The following is a 22,788-nucleotide window of genomic DNA, read 5'->3' on the forward strand; positions in this document are numbered from 1 at the left end:
ACTCAGAGTTAATTGTACACCCATGCTCACAGCAGCACTATTCTCAATAGCCAAATGGTGGAAGCAACTCAACTGTCTATTGATGGATGGATGGATAAATGGATAAACAAAATGTGGTAAATACATACAATGGAATATTATTCAGTCTTAAAAAGAAAGGGAGACTTCCCTGGTGGTCCAGCGGTAAAGAATCCGCCTTACAATGCAGGGGATGCGGGTTCAATCCCTCGTCAAGGAACTAAGATCCCACATGCCTAGGGCAACTAAGCCGGCGCGCCACAACTACTGAGCTCGCGCGTCTCAACTAGAAAGCCCCTGTGCCACAAACTACAGAGCCCACACGCTCTGGAGCCCACGCATCACAGCTAGAGAAGAAAAAACCCACACGCCTCAACTAGAGAGAAGCCCTCACAACGCAACGAAGATCCCACGTGCCACAACGAAAGATCTCATGTGCCACAACTAAGACCTGACGCAGCCAAAAATAAGTAAAATAAATAAAAGCATAATAAATAAATCTTTAAGAAAAAAACAAAAAAAGGAAGGAAATTCTGACACATGCTGCTACACGGGAAAACCTTGAGGAAACTATACTAAGTGAAATAAGCCAGTCCCAAAAGAACAAGTACTATATAATTCCACTAACGTGAGATGGTTAAGAGAGGCCAAATCCATAAAGACAGAAAGTAGAATGGTTGCCAGGAGCTGGGGGGAGCAGGGAGTGGGGAGCTATTGTTTAGCAGGCCTCGGGTTTCAGTTTTGCAGGATGAAGAGTTCTGTCGATGGACGGTGGTGAGAGCACAGTGAGAATATATTTAAAACCACTGAAATGTACACTTAAAAATGGTTAGGATGGCAATTTTTTTCTTTTTTTTTTTTGCGGTACACGGGCCTCTCACTGTTGTGGCCCCTCCCGTTGCGGAGCACGGGCTCCGGACACGCAGGCTCGGCGGCCATGGCTCACGGGACCAGCCACTCCGCGGCATGTGGGATCCTCCCGGACCGGGGCAAGAACCCGTATCCCCTGCATCCGCAGGCGGGCTCTCAACCACTGCACCACCAGGGAAGCCCAGGATGGCAAATTTTATGTTATGCGTATTTTACTAGAGTCTTTAAAGAAATAATTTTTTGAACTGAAAAAAACAAAAAAGCTAAATCAAACTAAAACAAGTTCAACCCTCCTTACTGACCCCCTTGCAATGAACAACGCCTTCCTTGACCTGAGAAGGGCCTGCCCCCCCCCCACCCCCGGCCTCAGATTCTCCCTGCTCCTCTTTGCCTTCCGGCCAATTCCCTAGGGCCAGATCCTTCCTGGACTACCTGGATTCCTATTCCAACCTCTTGGCACTCAAGCTCCACAGGTCACCCGTAAGTTGTCCTAGAAGAAGACGTACATATGTTGGCTGTCTCTCTGCTAGGTGCTGATGGACAAGACAGCATTCTCTCTAAGCTTGAGCACTGAATTTAGAAATCTGTATACAAACAGTAACATACATAACAACAAACTAAAATAACACATACCAATTGCATTTATTTATAACTTCTTTTTCAACTCTTGCAGTTCAGAAACAGATTTCACTCCCATCAGTGAGGGCTGCACTGGAGCTCCTAACGATGTCCTTCAGAGGTATTCTTTGAGGTGCATGTGGTGAGAATTCCGACCAAAAGAAACAGGCAAACAAACACAAGCATTGCTGAACAAATTCTTATCTGACTAAAATGCTGGCTTGTGTTCAAAGTTTGCTTTTCCTTAGGTCAGACCAGGTGACTGGCACCCAGTAATGAGAAACATGCCCATCTGGCCTGTTCTACAGCCCTGCCCCTTCTTCATTCCCATCCTCAAGTCAGTGTGACATGGGCGTAAACACATCTCCACCTGGAGAAAACGGCTCTAGATTCTCCATTGCTTTGGCAGCCACCGCCCAGCACAAGATGGGTTGGGTTCCAAGGATTATCTTGTCAGTTTCTCTTTTGAGGGTTCTTTTTTTTTTTGAGGTAACAAAACTGAGCTTTAATCTTAACAACACTGGACACATCCCAAGGTCAGGCCACCCAGTCCAGTTTTTCTCAGGATGTGCTGGGATACAGATTCAGAGCGTACTCGCCAGCGTAACAAGTTTCTATGGGAAAATGGAGTCCAAGATGAATTCACCCCCAGGGGAGTGAGGGAGGGTGCACAGCCTCAAGGTGTCACTGGTGGCCATTTTCACCCGGGCAGTGAAGGCCCAGGGGTGACGATGGGCTGCAGGTGGATGGCGGACCAGGTGGTGAGAGGAAGGGATAAAGGCAGGAGCAGGTAAGTGAGGAGGGGGTGGGAACGCTGAGGAGCAGATGCGGAGGAAAGGTAGCGGGTGGGCGCGAGAGTTCCTTGGCATCTTGCACTCTCAGCCCTGCTGCAAACCAGCCCTTAAGTAGAACGGCGGGCGGGGCGGGGTGGGGGGGAATAGGGGCCGAATCTCCTGTTCTCCTCGTGCCCCTGAACCAAGTACTACCAACGTAGGGGTGGGGGCATGAAGAGGTGCGGGCAGAAGGGGCATCTTCTCTGGTCTTCTTCGTCCCTGCTTGTCCCTCTCTAGGGACAAGATGTTTTCTACAACCGTGGTCACCATTATCTGCTGATGTTCTCTCTCTCTCTCCCTCCCCCACCCCACTCTCACACACACACACACATACACACACACACGTAAACACTCACCCACACATGACCCCAGGGTGATCTCAGGCAGGAGGTGAGGACTACAATGCCAGGGCCGAAGGGACAGGCAGGCCTATGAGAGGGGCCTCCCTGTGCCCCATTTTCAGGGTATGCAGCACAAAGAGGAAAAGAGAGGGGGAGGAGAGACAAGAAGCAGGAGTGAACCCGCATTTGAGCATCTGCTCATTGGCAGGAAGGCCTGTAAAGTAGGGGCTTTTGGTCCAGCTGTGCTATGGACAGAATCAACCGTCTGCTCCAAGTCTATGAAGAGCTAGTGTTGGTTCATTCCTGGGTCCTCACCCAAGCTTCCAACACTTGCCTTATTACTGGTTCCCTGTCCACTATTCTGCAGTTCCATGTGACCATACAACAGGCTCTCACTCGCGGAGGGAGGGAGGGAGGAAGAAAGGGCAAGCTGCTGCCTTGGAGAGGTACGGACCTCACAAGCAATACACAGTGGGGGAGGTGAGGGCGCTAGGAAGTCGGTTTGGAAAAGATGCCGGTACCAAATGCACTTTTCTATTGTACTCCAGTTTTTACATTGGATCCTGGGTTTTCACATTTAGATATCCATTTTAAGACAGCAGCCTATCCCTTAGAACCATACTAAAATAGAGGTTTACATAAGCAAATTTTAAAGCAGGAAAAGACTTTTTTTTGTTATCAAATATACTTTCATTGGGAGCCTTTTCTCCTCTAATCAGAAGTTTGAACCTCTTAACATATTTTATGTTTTTATTAGTCAATGGATTCATTCTTGTAATGAAGGCACTTTTTCCCAGAATTATACTTTCCAAAATTTACTGCTTTAAAAACTTTCTTATTTATGCTTATTTTAAACACTAAGAGTAATAAGAAAGCCTCACTTTTTGAGGATAGAAATTCAAAGATGTTCAAAATGCCATTGTCATTGTCATTCATTTCACAGCTATTTATTGATCATCTAGTACGTGCTGGGAACTCTTCTAGCCACAGAAATGCAGTAGTGAAGAATGTATTTATTATACACTCACTATAGAAAGGTGAAAGACAGAACACGAAGTACTGTGGGATTCTGAAGCAGACTGTGGTACAGACTGCACAACCGTGGGAATACACTAAAACCAGGGAACTGTACACTTAAAAGAGTGAATTTTATGGTATGTGAATTACCTCTAAAAAAAAATCATTTTACAAAGCCCTATGGGAGTGTTCTGAAGGGAGATGATATGTACTATGTGCTTTCACATGTTAGGTATTCAATAAACGCTTTACAAAGAACACAATCAGCTGTGGTATTTAATTAAAAGAAGATTCCTACTTGAAAAAAATATATATATATAATCTGGTTATTACTGTAGTCAGCATTATCATTCTAACTATAAGTGCCCTTATAAGTCCAGCCCCGTTAAATTCATCCAAACCTTAGCTGTTTCCTTGTGTTGATCCAGGTTATGGCACAGAATAAGCTGAGCAATTGTACAAGTTCTTGTCCAATTCCTCAGAAACCAGCCTCGTGCTTGATTTGAGGTTGTAGAGTCCCGACCCTAGCGTGAGGCACCTGCTCCTCCAGACCAGTTCAGCTAAGCTTTCCAACCAACAAGCATCACCACCTTTACCTTTTCTATTGTCCTAATGCTTAACGCATCTCCAGGTGAACGGATGGATACTAGAATTTGCTGTAAGCAGATCTCTATGTATCACCCACTTTTGAATATGACTAACAGAATCTTATCCTTGGATGTCTTGTTCTATTGCAACATGAACTTCCTGAAATGAGGCTTATATTTTCTGTGACTAAAAACTCCTCCATGACACCACCTACGTTACTGAGACACGCCAGAAAAGCACTAAATATTGTTTTTACTTGGCTGTTTTTACCAGTTCCCTGTATTCACGTTCAGGAAGAATAATACGTGCCATCATTTAGCTGTCTCTAGAATAGTTATCACATAATACGCTAAAATTACAATATTTAGAACCCTCTAATATTCTGTTAAACTACATTTTCAAGAAAAGGATACAGGTAAAACAGCAAAATGTTTTATTTTACTTTATTTACTTTCTTTATTATTTTACCTTTCACGTTATTTTACCTTCTTTAATGGAATTCTTGAAACGTTTATTACCCCTTGAGTTCTGTAACAATGTAGGGAATAGAATTTAACAGATACTTTTTAATTTACAAGGCTTTTGGCCCCTCTTCTAAATAGTCCAGACTGTCCAGATTCTTGAGTTCTGTTTACTTTTTAAATGTTCTGTGTCTCCATTTGTGAACATTTCCTACCACTATCAGATGACCGTCCCTAGCAATGAGTCAACCCTCTTTTAATTTACTGCTTCTAATCTGTCGTAGGTAAAACATCACGTACGTTCATTTGTGAGTGTGTATTTGTGTGTATGTAAGGAGAGAAAAAAGAGATGAAGAAGTAAAGAATGAACAAACAGAAAATTGGAAATGCCAGGAAGCTACTTAAAACCCAACTGTTTAGAATTGTTATCCTTGGTAAGTATTAGGAGACTTTAAACTTCTACTTTAAGGAATTTTTGTGAGGTTTTCTTTAAAAAAAATTTATAATGAGTGTATTATTGTAATTTGTATAATAAAAATTACTTTATATTATATTATTGTTTATAATATCACACATTTAAATTATATTACCCAAACACTTAAAGTAATCTGTAAATCAAGATTTACTCCCTGGGGAGGAATGGGGGAGGAGGAGGCAGGGGTTCGGGGGAGGAGGAGGCGGGGGGGGGGGGGGGGGGGAGGAGGTGGGGGGGAGGAGGAGGTGGGGGGAGGAGGAGGCGGGAAGGAGAAGGAGGCAGGGAGTAGGGAGGAGGAGGTGGGGGAGGAGGCGGAGGGAGGCGGGGGGGGGGGGGGGGGTGCGGGGGGAGGCAGGGAGAGGGGGAAGAGGGGGGAGGGCTGCTTTGGGAGGAATCTCCTGAGAATAAAAATGCAAGGTTAGTGGGTGGCCTGGGGGGGTGGGGTTCAGAGATTTTGCACTGACCTCCTGGTTTCAAATTCCATCTCTGATACCTACCAGCTATTAGATTTTTAATAAGTCCTACTTACTTAGTATTCCTATTATAAATAATACTTTATTCACTGAGCCCTAGCATGTACCCAGGAACTCTTCCTGGTGCTTTACAAACATTATCTTATTTAACCTTTACAACATCTGATGAAGCAGCCCTGTCACCCCCATCTGGCAGTGCCCAAACCGAGGTTCCAGGCAGGTCCCAAGCAGTAAATGTCCAGACAGGTGGGCGACGCAGCTTCCCTACCAAGTTATTTGGTCTCTCTTTGGGAGCATTATTTTCTGCCTCTGCCCAACTGAAATCATAAGATTACTAATACCCATCTCATATGGATATTAAAACTAAATAAGGTAGTACATGTGGATGTCTCATAAACTCCAATGTACTTTTTATTTTTTTATTTTATTTTACTATTTTTAAATTTTATTTATTTAATTAATTTATTTTTGGCTGCATTGGGTTTTCATTGCTGTGCATGGGCTTTCTGTAGTTGCAGCGAGTGGGGGCTACTCTTTGTTGCGGTGCGCGGGCTTCTCATTGTGGTGGCTTCTCTTGTTGCAGAGCACGGGCTCTAGACGCATGGGCTTCAGTAGTTGTGGCACATGGGCTCAGTAGTTGTGGCTCGTGGGTTCTAGAATGCAGGCACAGTAGTTGTGGTGCACAGGCTTAGTTGCTCCGTGGCATGTGGGATCTTCCCGGACCAGGGCTCGAACCCGTGTGCCCTGCACTGGCAGGTGGATTCTTAACCACTGTGCCACCAGGGAAGCCCCCAACGTACTTTTAAAATGTCATTATTACAATAATTATCAGCATCGTTGTTATGGCCTCCTCACACTTTACCCTTCCTTTCTAGTCACTGGCAGTATTTTAGGTACTGAGTTTTACACATGTTAGGCTATACTGGTGATCAACGATACAAAATAGCTTCATTGATAATTATCAGAAAATCACCAGCATTTAAAAGATTCATTAGAAACACTAAATGGTGAGTTTTTACTTAAGCTAAAATTCTCCTTTAGAAAGAAAGTTTTAATCTTCATGAGTCAAGTAACTGACTCCAATGAAGAATTCAGATAAAATATCAAAACAGATTCCAAAAGATGAAAGAGATTAAAGGAGTATCTGGGAGAAGTGAAACCCACACCCCAAGGAGAAAGGATATCCACACACAAACAAAAATACCCTTTGAAATCACAGCTGGAAATCTGTCTTCCTCTTGGCATCTTTGTTAAGAAGCCATGTCTCTGTTATCGCACACATTAAAAAATAACATACACTCCCACAAACACATCCAGATGTTCACGAATATTCATGATGTGCTTCCAATCTGGTTTGGACATGCCCTTGATTTATTTTTGATTAAGTTCCATCAGCTTCTGCTGGGGTCCATGAGATGGATGACATTGCTGTAGCACAAATTTTGAACATCTTCATATTCTAAATAATTGCAGAAGGTCTCTCAAACTATTCCTTAGAAATAAATGATTTATGCACAAACCTCAGAATAACCAAAGACAGAGAAATTGGTTTACTCCTGAACCCAAATTCTAAGACCACTTCTACAGTTGATCAATTAAGCCTCCACTTCTAAAACAAAGGTTGACATGGGGGATGGGGGGGAGGGCAAAAAACTAGAATCTGATGTCCTTTTTCAAGTAATACAGTGAGACTTGAAATGAAAGGCAACAGACATGCTCTGAAGTTACTAACATGTATTTTCCAGTCACCAAGTTACTCTGTGTCCTTCCAAACACCAAATGGTTGAAAAGCCAGAAAGACCAACTGAACCAACTGCATAGAACAAAGGAGCTCAACATTTTACCATCTTGCTTTCTTCTATTTGAAATAAAATTCTCGAAACTTCCAAATGGAAAAAAAAAAAAAGGCAGCTCCAAATCAAAAACTACTGCTGAAACCGGTGTAATAATCTTCTCAAAACAGGTGGCCAGAGAAAGGTCCAGTCAATATACTTGGTGTTCCGGAGCCCAGTTCTTTCTGTCCTTAGTCATTTCAGTTGGTTCACAGGAGCTGTGGTGAGAGATCCCCCTAATATATGGACCTAGTCTAGGGAATTCCCTGGCGGTCCAGTGATTAGGGCTTGGCACTTTCACTTCCGGGGCCCAGGTTCAGTCCCAGGTTGGAGAACTAAGATCCCGCAGTGGCTAAAAACAAATAAAATAAAATAAAATATGGACCTAGTCTACGGCCATACCACCCTGATCACGCCCCATCTTATCTGATAAAATGTGGACCTATAAGGTCAGAAGGCCAACGTGAGGTGTGTGTTCTGACACCAGAGAAGGCTCAAAACTCTGCTCCAGGTGACCTCCTGTCCGGGGCCTGCTCACATCTGCGTAATCCCATTCCAGACCCAACCCTTGCCATTTCAACCAAGCTGGGCCTTGGAGGACAGGTGGATCGACCACTTAGCCTGGGCCACTCGGCCTCCGCCGAGGATCTCAAACTTAGACCTTTGACGATAACAAAAACCACTGTAGATACAGCTACAGAAACCCATTCTTAGGGCCTGAAAATAAGGAAACATTCATCACACTCCTTTACCTTTTGTCTCAAGACCATACTGCCTCTAGTGTGCCACAAATTAGCATGTTTAAGTAGCCTATAATTAGCTTGTGATTAGCATAAATAAATTACACTGTAATCTTCCACGTTAAAAGTGTTCAATTGTTAAATGTAGACATGGAGATCACACTATACTTTTGGTAACCTGGTTTTAATATTCCAGGGCTCCAAAATGCGCCTGGCCTGGGCCTCACTTAACTTTGAAAGGTCCCGATTCCAAAAACAGGGACACCCCTTTCCCCTCCAAGCCCAGATTCTGCCATCAAAAAGTGGCCTCTTTAATTTCTTGGCTTTTTTCCCCAATTATTGTCAATTTGATTAACATCTAGGAATGCTCTCTGTTGTATGTAAATGGAAACAACTACAAAGCTCAGACTTTCTTCCCTTTCTGGCAAGCATTTATACTTTGAGCAGAATGCTATTTTGGTGTTTAATCCCCTGGGCACACTGTGTTTATAAATGCAAACAAACAAAAATCAGTCATTTCTGAATGCTCAGGGGCAAAACCAGAAAAAGAAGCTGATGTTGTTGATTCCTATTCGAAAAGTCTGATGAAGACGGCTCAACTATTCTATCACACATAGCACATCTCATCTGTCCGTCTCCATAATGGTATGAGCCTTCTACAAAGGTCTCTAAGTTTAAGAGGATGGAAGCATACCTAAATGGATCCTAAGTATAATAAAAATCTTCTTAATTATGAGAGGTACGGGATGCCAAGGTCAAATCTGGCAGCCCAGAGACCGATTCATATTTATGTCCATGTTAACGTGGTGCAACGAACAAAACAATGCTAAGTTGGGACTGGGCATTTGACTACAAATGGGACTTTGTCTGAGGAGCCCAAGCAGAGAACTGTATTACCATCTGGCTTAAGACATAAAGCCTCAGTGTATTTTGACATCAAGTGTGTAAATCCCACAGCAGAATGTGGTTCAGACTCAACTGTCTAAGGCCCATGTTTCTGACTGCAATCTGCAAATCAACAGTAGCCCAAAGCTAGCAAATAATGTCCATTAAGACAAAACGAAACAAAACAAAAGCAAATGCCCTGGTGCAACAGTTGGGCTTTAGCATTTAGCAGTTGAATATTCAAAGTCAGGACAATTTGCAACACAGCTCACATATTTATCCTGGGGGTGAGAATAAGAATTCAGGTAGCCTCCTGGGGCAGCCAGTGTTCCCTAAGCACTGAGGTGGAGGCAACCCTTATCTTTTCTTGAGTATCTTTTCTTGAATATTCAGGTAGCTCAAAGGTACAGGAAACCTGTTTTCCAAAGGCTTTGCAGTCTCTAGCAAATAACAAAAGAAGAGCAGTCAATAAAACAAAACAGAACTCCCCACGGAGACTGGACTAGTCTGCATGACTGGGGAAAGCCACAAGGTCACCTTGGCCCAGCCGGTCAACTATTGTGAAATGGTAATTATTTTTGTTTTGTCTTGTGAATGGTGATGAATCAGAGCAACGTTCTATCTTTTTATATCATTAATGATCCAAGGGCCTGTGAAAGGACAGCATGTATCTTTTCTCTGCACACCTGTTTATGCCTTAGGTTCCAGCCCTAGTAAACTTCTCTCAGTGGCCCATAAAAGCCACATTTTCTCTCATTTCTGACCTTTTCACTAACTGTGACCTCTGCTTTAAATTACTCTGCACTGTCTACACCTCGCTCCCCAACCAGATTAATCTTCTGTGTTTCCTTACAGTGAGCTTGGATATCACCTCCTCCAGGAAGCCTTCTTTGATTTTCCTAAACTGGGTCAGGGGCTCTCTTGTGTACTCCTGCAGGGCATTTTAATAGTCTGATTAGGGAATTCCCTGCCAGTCCAGTGGTTAGGAGTTGGCACTTTCACTGCTGTGAGCTGGGGTTTGATCCCTGATCAGGGAACTAAGATTTCACAAGCTGCGCAGTGTGGCCAAAAAAAAAAAAAAAAAAAAGTCTGCTTACTTGTCTAAAGCCCCCACTAAACTGTGACATCTTTGTGGATGGGGAACACATCTTTACCTGTATTTCTGGAATGACAACATCTCAGATGCTTGACGCTCATTTAATATTTTTAAATAATTACATACACAAATGAATTCAACAAATACTTACTGAGCACCTATTATGTGCCATGCACTGTTCTCCATGCTGGAATACAGAAAGGACCAAAACAGACTGACAAAAATGCCTGTCCTCAAACTAGGATTTCCTGGGAAGGGATATGAGGGAACTTTGTGGGGTGTCCTGCATCATGCTGGGGTGTGGATAACATGCCTGTATCCACTTGACAAAACTGGATAGCTAAGATGCAAGCATTTCAATATGTAAATTTTACCTCACAAAGAACTTTAAAAAAATAATAATTAAGCAGGCGTGAAGGGGCTTCCCTGGTGGTGCAGTGGTTAAGAATCCGCCTGCCAATGCAGGGGACACGGGTTCGAGCCCTGGTCCCGGAAGGTCCCACGTGCTGCGGAGCAACTAAGCCCATGTGCCACAACTACTGAGCCTGCGCTCTAGAACCCAAGAGCCACAACTACTGAGCCTGCGCTCTAGAGCCCGTGTTCCGCAACAAGAGAAGCCACCACAATGAGAAGCCCGCGCACAGCAACGAATACCCAGTGCAGCCAGAAATAAATAAATAAAAATAAATAAAAAAGCAGGCGTGAAGACTAAAGATGAAGTGAGAATGGCAGGATGCTGGTAACTGTTGAAGCTGGGTAAGAGGCACAGGAAGTTTGTTATAGTATGCTGTTTATATATGTTTGATATTTCCCAAAATAAAAGCTAAAAGAAGCCTCTGCACTCAGGTGAGTAAATATTAATGAAGTACAAATAACAGATACTCCTGCATCATGACAGGAGTTTTTGAACCAGGAATAGAAGGGAAGGAAGAGAAATGAACAGTTATAGGTCACTTACAATGAGGGACCAGGCATACTTATAGCAGTTTTCTCATTTAATCCTTGTAACAACTTTATATTTTTACCCCATTTTATAGATGGGGGAACTGAAGCTTAGAAAGGTTACACAACTTGCCAGTTACGTACAACAGCCAGAATTTGAACCCAAGTCTTCCTGACTCCCCCAGTCTCCTTCCATCATGTTTCTCACACCCTTTTGCCACTGCAACAATCGCCGAGGCCAGGACTCCAGCTTGGACGTGGGGTGGGAGTGGTAGGGTCTGAAGAAGCCCCAAGAATCACCCCTAGTCACACCAGACACCACTCTTACTGCCTCCTGTCTTTGTCCAGAATTATACCTCAAAAGATTAAATTACGAAAATTGCTAGGAACAATAATTATGCCCCAGAATCATTCCTACACCCTCGGCAATGGTTCTGATATCACATTTCTCTGTGATAATATGTAACAGTCTCAGTCCTCGAAGACCTGGGTGAGTCCTGCCTGGGCTCCTGGCTCTTGAGGCCCACACAGGTGTGTTAACAGTTTGGCACAAACTGTAAGTAACCTGTAAGTGGCACAGAGATCCTGTAAGTGGTGACTTCTCTGTCAAGACTGTGATACACCAACCACTGTACAAACTTGTTTCTGCCGACATCCAAGCAGACTCAGCCGCAAAGATGCCGAGGAAGCGGACATGGCCGGTAATAAGAGGCTGCCTTGCGTGTGTCCCTCTCCTGGCCACGGTGTCACTCTGACAGATGTCAGACTTAGCATCACTAGACATGGGCCCATTATGGACTTGGAAAGCTGCTGTCATTTCCAAGCGCAGCTTCTCACAGCCAAAAAAACACACAGTGCTCAGGGATGTGCCCAAATGTATGGAAATATGGGCAACTTCCCTGCTGTTCCCAACCACTAATGTCCTAATCCCCAGCAGAGGCAAGGGCTGTGGTCCAAACACACGGTTTCTTTAGGGCCCACTTGGTGCTAAATAGAAACTCTCATGACAGTTATAAATCTCAATCATAATCCATGCTTATGCTGTTGAATTTTCACCCATCTGTACTCTCTCTGTTACCTTCATCTAAACTAACTGGCCCCCAAAACACTTCATCAAGTAAGGGCTTTATTCCAGTCAGGGGCCAGGTGATTAGGTCCTGGAGAAGTAGTTTGATATCCAGTCCCAAATCAAAACCTTTTATTTTTCAGGGTTAAGTCAAGCATCTCTGTGGGCAGGGTGACTTTTTGGCTTGTCTGTTCTCCAGTTGACATGTAATTAGCTCTTAAGGACACTGCATTTTTGGACTTTTTAAAGCCAAACATCAATATCCAAATATCTATTCTGTCTATAGAACATTTCCTCAATCTCCCAAATTCACCCATAGGATGTGAAATGAAACAAACCCATAAAACCAATTTAAACCATCACCCCAAACTCTCTGCCCTCAAAGCTGTCTCTAATGACTTTTTCTACAGCAGATACAACAAACTTAATGCTATTGTTTTCCCTATAAATTGTTTTATGTTCCTAACATGTTACTATTTCCTCTTAGTGCTTTCGGTGGATTATTTCCTCTCCAAGTCATCTCATTTCTGCTTTTTTTTTTTTTCCTTTCTGCTTTTTTTTTTTTTTTTCTTTTTTCCTTTTTGGCTGAGCTGCACCACATGCAGGATCTTAGTTCCCTGGCCAGGGATCAAACCCGTGCCCCCTGCAGGGGAAGCACAGAGTCCTAACCACTGAACCGCCAGGGAAGTCCCTCACTTCTGCTTTTGACAGGGCTGCCCACTAGCACAGAAAACAAGTATTAAGCTGCAGGTCCTCAGACCCCAAGCTGCCCCAAAAGCCTAGCATGCAAGAAGTTTGCCTACTTGTCTGAAGGCAGAATTCACAATCTAGAAATACAGGTAAATTCTGATGCAATAAAAAGTGGCGTTACGAAAAAAAAAAAAAAGTAGCATTACGGACTGAAAGTTGCAGCTTTGCAAGAAAATAAGTTCCCATCAGGACTCAATCTGTGATGAGCTAACCACCGTGAGAGGGAACTTTCCCTAAGTTGCCAGTGTTGCAAGCATGGCCTCAATGATGACCTTAAACAACCTCTAACTTCTGGACTCCTGAGCCGTGTGAAGGACCAAGACCATCTAACTTGGTCTTCAATACTTGCCTGGAATCTCATAGAAAGGGAACTGAATACGCTGACTTGGGATCTTACTTGTCTCACTAACTACACTTTAAAGGATGAAGAGAGTTTCCAGCTAGCTCCCATCAATTGTATCCACCACCACATTCCTGCACCTTTGATGAGAAGTAATTTAGCTCATGCAGTGTTTTCTCCCCACAATGTCTTTTGCCAAAGCTCTGGAACAGAGCACACCAAATTAGGCCTCTCTGTCTAAATGGGAAGAAGTTATTTATTCCACTTCCAGGCAGGCTTCCTTTTCTACCAAGAAGCTGCTTTCCAACGTACCCAAACACTGTGGAATGACCATGGTAACCCCAACTCTTAACCAGCTAGAATGTGGGGAAGAGCAGTTGAGCATCGTATCAAGGATCATCTGTCAATTCACAGCCATCATTTCCTTGCATGGTGAAATGTCCAAGGAAGCCACAGAGCATCCTATTATTCAAGGTCAAAATTGCAACATTCAAGAACTCAGTGCAATAATGAAGTTGTTGTTTGGCTGCAACCTTGCCAAAAAACAAAAGGCACTAACTGTGCCCCCACAGGAGAGCCTAATTAATTTTAACAGTCTTTTGCCACATGAGAATACTTTCTTAAAAGAAAGGAATAATGCCCCTCCCCACCGCCCTTCACATATGCCAGGGGACAAAGTTACAGGAAAGAAGCCCTTGGCAACAATGACGCCCATGTGCCTGCCTGGGCCAGGGCATCAGGCTCCTGGAGTGATGGCTTTCTGCCCCCAACAGATGCTTCTCAGCCTTAATCGATTCCATTATACTAACTCCTACCCATGTTGAACACTAAATCAGTGAACAAAAAGGAAAAAGGATCAATAGTTATTTGACAGTTATGACATAAGAAATCTTCACGTGGACTGAGTTAAGGAAAGAAATGAAACTGCGTAAGAGCACCAGCATCTTACTTAGAGTGGAAGTGAATGATGTCTACTTATGGAATATATAGCAGCGGTGCCTAAACTATTTGGTGGGTCCCTTATCCAATCGGTTTTTTCAAACATAAAAGGAATGTTTTTTTTAATTTTTTTTGAGGAATCTTCATACTGGTTTTTTTTTTAATTTATTTATTTATTTTATCTATACTTTTGCTGTGTTGGGTCTTCATTTCTGTGCGAAGGCTTTCTCTAGTTGTGGCAAGCGGGGGCCACTCTTCATCGCAGTGCGTGGGCCTCTCACTATCGCGGCCTCTCTCTCGTTGCGGAGCACAGGCTCCAGATGCGCAGGCTCAGTAGTTGTGGCGCACGGGCTTAGTTGCTCCGCGGCACGTGGGATCTTCCTGGACCAGGGCTCGAACCTGTGTCCCCTGCATTAGCTGGCGGATTCTCAACCACTGCACCACCAGGGAAGCCCCAAAAGGAATTATTAATAAAAGAATTATCTGTTCCGAGTTACTAATTTTTTCATCTCTACTCGAAGTAGATTTATGGAAAATCACAAAATAAATAAGGATTCAATTGAATCAGTAGTTTTCAAACATTTTTTTAAAGGCAGAGGTACTGTTACTCAGAAAAGATCCACGTAGTCCCCTAATACATAAAAGATGCTTAAAAAGGAGCTGGTCCAGGGCTTCCCTGGTGGTGCTGTGGTTGAGAGTCCACATGCCGATGCAGGGGACACGGGTTCGTGCCCCGGTCCGGGAAGATCCCACATGCCGCGGAGCGGCTGGGCCCGTGAGCCATGGCTGCTGAGCCTGCGCGTCCGGAGCCTGTGCTCCGCAACGGGAGAGGCCACAACAGTGAGAGGCCCGCGTACCGCAAAAAAAAAAAAAAAAAAAAAAAAAAAGGAGCTGATCCAGATAAGGAAACACGGAGTGTTGAGCCTTTTCTTCTGCCTCTCATTCCTAAAATGGTCTTAAGGTCACCACAATGAAACAGAACTTGAGAAGCACTGAACCAAAATGAACCCAAGACCTATATAGCAAATTTAAATTAATACATGCAGAAGTTTCGGTAAGATACTTTCTAGTAAATGTACAACACGGAAATACCAGCACACATATAGATTATATAGACCTAAACTCTGTATTTACTGTTTATCACATGGAACTTCAAATGCTCCACTAATCATACACATAGAAGTCTTTATAAAACAGCCAAATGAATTTCAATGCACCTGCGAGAAGAGTTGTGTCTTCCTTGGTTATCTTGGTAAAATCATGAAAAATGGTGATTTCAAAGAGGTCTTAGCAACATGGAAGAACTATAATAAAATGTTAAGTAAAAAAGCAAGAATTACATTGCTGATGTAAAAATGCCCAGAAAAACACGGAACGGAGACTTGCTAAAACACCAATATGGTTATTGCTAGGTGAGAAATTAGGGTGGTTTCTTGTTCCCCTAAATTTTATTTTGTTGAAAACAAAAAGAAGAAAACAAAGAAGGAAGAAGACAAGGAAAGAACTAGCCGAGACCTCCTCCTTTGGGCTGAGTCATTAAAAATGTAGCGCATACCGGCCAACAGCAAAAACATCCTTTCCCCTTACGCTAAAAAAAATTAAAATTCAAATGCAATCTTTTAATGAATACAAAAATTTGATCATTATTGCCCCAACTAATACTCATGCAGTCTGACAGCCACAGACCTGGGTTAATCCTTTCGGGAGCTGAATTTTTTATCTCAAACGAGTGCAGCAGCCTGCAGAGTAATAACGCACGCACAACCGTGAGAGGGATGAAGGAGGGGATGCTTGACCAGAAGCAGCCCGGCTGGGCAGGAACACATTCCCAGTGCCCCACTCACCACATCCAGGTCCTGGGAAACCCGCCGTTTCCGCAGCTCCTCCATCCTCTCGCACACGTCGGAGAAACACGTATTGTAATAATCTGCATACTGTTGCGCCAGGTCATCGATGTTTCCCAGGGAGCCGTCCTGAGGGTGAGGAGGGCGGGGGACGAAACGGGAAGAGAACAAAGGCGATCAGTCCACCTGCAAACGCCCCACACCATCTAGTCTTCCTCTATGCAGCACTTATACTAATAACAGCTGGCATTTGTTCAGTGGTGGACGTGTGCCAGGCTAAATTTTACATGCGACATCACCTAACGCTGAGGACAGCCCTGGGACACAGGACCTATTTTCCTCAGTGTGTATAGATGGACAAACATCTACACACTCAAAAAAGCTGAGTGACAGCCCAAGGACTGCACGGCTACGAAGCAAAGAAGCCAGGCCTCCAACTCAGGACTGTCTGATGCCAAAGCCACGGTTTTAACCCACATCCCTGCATGCCTTGCAGGGCCAAGAAACCCCTGGGAAAGCCACTGTGTCAGTGCGAGGCACCCTAAAGCCCAGTCGGTGGCTGTATCAGAACCTCTGCGGAAGCGTCTGAGAAACCCAGATGCCAGGACACCACTCCTGGGAATTCTGATGGGAAGCTGAGAATTCAGAAGCCAACAGGGGATGCTGCATCTGGGACACACCTGAACCATGCCTCCCATGAGACCCTCAGAAAAGTGGGGACTCTTATTCCCTACATCATTCAAGTACAGAAGCAAGAGAACAAATTCAGCTAAATAAATAAGGAAACATATCTGTCTCCACTGAGGGACGGGCCCGGAAGCTGCTCTGGAGCCCACACCCCCGAGTTCACATCCAGCTCTGCGGCCGTTTCTGGTTCGGCAGCCTTAAGCATGTTTCCTAATCTCTGGCAACGCTGGGATACCTCCCCGTGAGGAGTGATGAAGTAACGTGACACACTCAGAGCTTGGTCCTTCACAGTCCTCCTGGCACATAGTTAAGTGCTCAATTTACTTAGCTAGTAATAGTCACTACAAATAATGTTTCAGATTGTAGTCTTCCTTTAGGGGAACGGATTCTTAAATTCACGTTTGAACACATACACAGAGGATGACAGCAATGCTGTATACATTTGTAGGTTATGCCATTTTGTCTATTCATTCATTCATTCATTCCTTCAGAGAAGCATCTCCCCTGCCCCTTTTCACCTCCCAACAAGGTCTTTCTTTGGTATGAATAAAAGACCCTACCAAGACAACCAAGGAAAATGATTTTACCAAGATAACCAAGGAAAACACAACTCTTAGACAACCGAAAAAGTGCACACACATTTTCCCTGTGACAGACCACTGGTCAGCCCTGTCTCAGTTATGCCAGCACACCACCCTTGGCGCACATGTCTAAGACTGCAAAGCACACTTAGACACAGACAGGCTTTGGGAATTAAGAGATCTTCAGTGCTGCTGCTGAAATCTCTTCAGAATAGCCATCATGATCTCAAAGTTTGTTTCAAAGTTTGCAAACATCAAGTGTCAATCAAAACTGAAGATGAAACACCAATGAATGTTGAATTCTCATGCTTTAGATGTACTTCCTTTTTAGAGTTTTTGCTTCTCTGCTATTTATACCGTACTGTTTCATTTAAATTTCCTTCACGCTAACTTCCTTTGCGCTATTGAAATAAAATTACAGTATATACAACAACAAAAAAAGAGTTCTTCGAAAGCCTTTCTGCTGGGACTTCCCTGGTGGCACAGTGGTTAAGAATCTGCCTGCCAATGCAGGCGACACGAGTTCGAGCCCTGGTCCAGGAAGATCCCACCTGCCGCAGAGCAACTAAGCCCACGCGCCGCAACTACTGAAGCCCGCACGCCTAGAGCCCGTGCTCCACAATAAGAGAAGTCACCGCAATGAGAAGCCCCTGCACCGCAATGAAGAGTAGCGCCCGCTCACCACAAGTACAGAAAGCCCACACGCAGCAGTGAAGACCCAATGCAGCCTAATTAATTAATTAATTAATTAATTATAAAAAAGGCTTTCTGCTAAAGATCTTAAGGCCCTGGTCAGGATACGTGGGTCAGAGCAAGTGACCATCTCTATCCCACTTCTGCATTCACCAATTTCACAAAACTGACCAAGTGGGGAAACAGACTTGAAAGAAATGATTTTTTTTAGAAAAGATTCTTCCTTTGTTACCAATAAAATGTTCTATGCTTGAGGTAATTGCCTCAAAGTCCCCAGTACAGAGCTAGGGATGGGAAGCTCTTTACAAGAACAGTAAGATGTTTGAACGTGTCTGGGCAAAAGTCAGTCCCTCCCCTCTGAGACAACAGGCTGGATGGCCACAGTGGAGGTGGCAGGAGCTTACCCTCCCCCCAAAAAAGGTTTGTCACGTTTCCAGTAGGGAAAATAAGAAGGAGTCCAATGGAAGTCTGCTGCCAGCCTCCGAGGAAACGCAGAGGGGATCAGCCTACCAGTCTTTGCTTTACTGCCTGTAGTAGAGGTGAGGCTCCTGACAAATTGCATCATAAGTCGGATTACGGTCCTGAGGGCTGCCCTGACTCGTCTCAACTCAACAGCACATGCCCCATGGGCCACAACATGAAAATCTACAACCTCCTGACCGGTCTCCTTGTCTCCTTCCCCATTTGGCCTCATCTGCCTTGGATCCAGTCACCAAAGTGACCTTGCGAAACAGAGATCAGACCGGGTCTCTCTCCCCTAAGAATGATCCGTGCCACACACATCACACATTCTACAAATAAACCCCAAACTTACCAGCCCGGTGGAGAAAGGGGCTGAGGCCTGCCGACGGGGAAGACCAGAGGAGCGAGAGAAGACAGGCAGCCCCTACGGTGGCCGCTCCGCCAGCCCCCATGCCACCCCCAACACCAAGAGAAAGTACTGGAAGAAACTTTAGGAAAGAGCGAGGGTGGAAGGGCTGCTCCCATGGGAGCATCTGTTCCAGCCAACGACCAGGACTATGACAGCAAAGTGCCCAGCGAGGCAAGGGCTCCAGACCACCGCTGCCTCCGCCACCAACTACTACTTTCTTGGACTAATCAAGGCCACCTGAAAAAATTATAAAAATGATCATTTATATAGCTTCGTTCAAATTGCTTTCTTTCCTTCCTCTCTCCTCTCTCATACATCCTAGGACACCTTCAGAGCCAACTGTTCACTTCACTTCTAAAGATTCTAGGCTTCTGATCAAACTTTTTTTCCTAACAGTGAAACAGTTTCATTCCCTACCCCTCACTCCCAATCACTCGGAACTCCCCAAATATTTGAGGGCCCGGGAAATATCTGTTGCTCATGAGGAAGAAAGCAGCCAAAGGCAGCCAACATTTCACACCCTGCAATAACCACTCCTCACTTGATGCTCAGCAAATAGTAATTTAGAACAGGGTGGCACGGCTGCCTCTATGTTTTTTCAAATCACTTTCCAGATGTTCAGTGAGTCCCCATCATTACCACTTTCATCAGTCTTGATCATTTAAATGCCAAGAAAGACAAAATAATTTTTTAAAGCGTGTGTGTGTGTGTTTTTTAAGTAGGTCTTGTCTGCTATGCACAGAAAGGAATTCTTTTCCATCTCAATCACATGGAACCGAGGAACCTCATGATGATTTTCTCTTCACCCGCTCCAAATCCATGCTTTTCCAGGACTGTCTGGAGACCCCTGCGTCCTTTCTGTCCAACCTGTTCTTACTTGATATAGTATAAACCTCTTCAGTAAAAATATTCACTTCTATTAAAATATTTGCAACATTAGTCTCTAGGGAATTTAATAATGCAGCTGATGTTTTAATAGCACCACACCTCGTACATCTTTTTTGGGGGATGTGACGTTCATGTCTGACTGAACACCCCACAATGCTAATGCCAAGAGGCATTGATGTTACAAAATAAACTTCGAAATATGTAGTATGACTTTATAAATTTTGATATTTATTATAATAAATACATTAAAATACGTAAACAGATTCCTTTTTAAACTTTTTTTTCTTTTAAGGTGTTAAAAGTTTCTGCTGTAGAGTGTATTACTTGTCTAATCTGTTTCGTTTCTTATTTTCCCCCTTTGGTTCGCATGCATTAGGCTGAAGCAACATTAGCTCTGTGTTTAGGAACTCAGAAAAATCTTATTTCCTCAGAATAGCCTTTTTAAAGTAAATTGTGAAATTGTGTGACGCATAAACTTTTTTACAAGAATTTTCCCATCACTGTTTACCAAAAAAAAAGATACATGCAAATTCAAGCTCTCTTCCCGTTTCTTATTACAAAACCAGGTCACAGCATTTTTCCATATGACCATCCATTTCACTTAATATGAACTTAATTTAAATCTGGGTCCCACTACCAGTGTCAGCTCAATGGAAGACTAACTTGTATAATTTTCCCATGAAGCCACAGCACACATTTATACCAAACACCCATCTTTTTTATACAACCAACATAAAAATATAGAGATAAGGGGCATTGTACCAACAATTCAGATCGGGTGAACTGCTGTTACAATTAAGGAGAAAAGAAACAGAGCATTGTTCTCTCAACAATTGATTTAATAGCATTTCTGAATTTTTATCCCAATGGACTTCTGTCTCTGGAAAATGTGAAAACTAAAAGTACTATGAAAACAGAGGCGTTTGTATCATTACTTTTTTGTTTTTGCTCTCTTCTTTCCCCAGATGTCATTTATGCTTTAGAATATCTTGACAAAGTTTAAGGGGAAAAAAAGAAACAAACTTCTCTGAAAACACCAGGAGACACAATGTAATCTGTACTGCTGTATGCAGATTACATGCAAATGAATGGAAATGAACTCTTGGTCCTGCGATTTTATCTATCTATAAAGACAGAGCCCTAAGGGAAAACTCAGTGTGTTGCTCTGAATCCCCAAAGTTGAGCGGAAGAAAGGGAACAAGACTCCTGGCTCATTTATTTCACACATCTCTACCTTTTCTGTCTATAATGGTAAGTACGTACATGATATATTTTATGAAATATAAATTATATGTTTTATTTCCACTGCTCACTATTGTTTGGGAGGGGGATGAAGATATATTCATATATATAAATACTTGCATCAGCCCCCTACCAGATAAATCCACTAAAAGAAATCACTACAATAAAATAAAGCCTAACTGATTTCTTGAATGACTTCACAATGCGTTCTCACTCTTAATTAGCTTGTGTAAAGATTTTGAGGTGATAAACACTTCCAGCAACCTTTCAGGTGAAGTTGCTACTACCATAAACAAGACTTTAATTCCGGTTTCCTCGTTCAGCCTCACCGAACCCGTGAGATGTCAATGTTTGCACCTGCTCTGTCATCCCATCCTGCCATATCATTCTGGAGAAATTCATTGAATATGTAATAACTGATCTCAAATATATTTCCCTGAGGTATCTCTCTCAGCATTTCTGCAGATGGTTTGAGCTGAAATACAGTCTGTCTCAGGAAAGTTTTTTACACATAACAACCAAAAACATACACCGGAGGGACAAATCAAGTCATACTGGTGGTGAGAGAGGGCTCTGGGGGCACACCCACATGGCAGGAGGCTGGAGGAGGGCTGATTGCACATCTTCCACTCTCCTCCCTCCAAAACACCGAGAACCTGCCGGAGCCCACGTCTAACTCTTGCTTTGGCAAATACGATCTTGGTGCCCGTGGCCCCCACTATCATGCATCAGTGGTCTCCAGTTAACATAAATCCCTTCCTGAAGCATGAAGAACAGCCTCACAAGCTGCCAGTATTGGCGATCCCCTCCTTCCCAGCACTCTCTCAGCAGCTGCTTCCAAAGGCAGTGGTCTTCAGGGACTTCCCTGAATTAGAAGTCCCTGACGTCCAGCGGTTAAGAGTCCGCACTTCCACTGCAGGGGGCGAAGGTTCCATCCCTGGTTGGGGAAGTTCCACATGCTGCAAGGTGTGGTCAAAAAATAAATAAATAAAATTAAAAATTAAAAAAATAATAAAGGCGGGACTTCCCTGGTGGTCCAGTGGTAAAGAATCCGCCTTCCAATGCAGGGGACGTGGGTTCAATCCCTGATCAGGGAACTGGGATCCCTTCCCACATGCCACGGGGCAACTAAGCCCGCGCGCCACAACTACTGAACTCACGCACCTCAATGAGAGAGCCCGCTGGCCGCAAATTACAGAGCCCAGGCAAATCCACATCTGCTTCTCATCAACTCCAACCTTGACGCCATCGGTGACCTACAAGAGAAGCTGGAGTTCTTCAGATGGCTCAGGACGCCCAGAAGATGACGGAGACCTGGCAGGACCTGGACTCGCTGGGGGTCCGGGCACCACTTCACACTAGCAAAAGGCAGATCAGTGACACCACAGGGGAGCCACCACAGTGCCCATGCCCTCCACTAACCTTCAGAGTCTGAAAAGTATGGCTACCGCTGATTCACTTCTGACTTCTGGGTTGACACAGTCGTAAGTCACCACATTGTCCTAAGTCACCACACAGTCCTAAGACATTCTGTGACATTTGAGACCAGCATTTGTTTAGACAACATTGCATAGCACAGAAGAGTACAGAATAGAACAGGAAATGCTGGCATACATCCCATGGAGAAACAGGACTGTTTCCTGCAACATTTTTTTCAGTTATGTGTGTGTATAACTGTACCGAATCACAATGTAAAAT

The 22,788-nt window shown here is 43.8% G+C and overlaps 1 protein-coding gene across 2 annotated transcripts in view; it reads right to left on the reverse strand.

Annotated features, from left to right (window-relative positions):
- The window catches only part of SASH1 (SAM and SH3 domain containing 1), a 185,967-nt gene that overhangs the window by 129,360 nt on the left and 33,819 nt on the right, over window positions 1-22,788 (reverse strand). For both annotated transcript variants that reach the window (XM_060029820.1, XM_060029819.1), the window contains exon 2: window positions 16,129-16,257. In XM_060029820.1, coding sequence (XP_059885803.1) covers window positions 16,129-16,257 — 129 coding nt within the window. The remainder of the gene's footprint in view (window positions 1-16,128; window positions 16,258-22,788) is intronic.

This window comes from Delphinus delphis, chromosome 14 (assembly GCF_949987515.2).
Source record: "Delphinus delphis chromosome 14, mDelDel1.2, whole genome shotgun sequence".
In the NCBI taxonomy this organism is placed as follows: domain Eukaryota; kingdom Metazoa; phylum Chordata; class Mammalia; order Artiodactyla; family Delphinidae; genus Delphinus; species Delphinus delphis.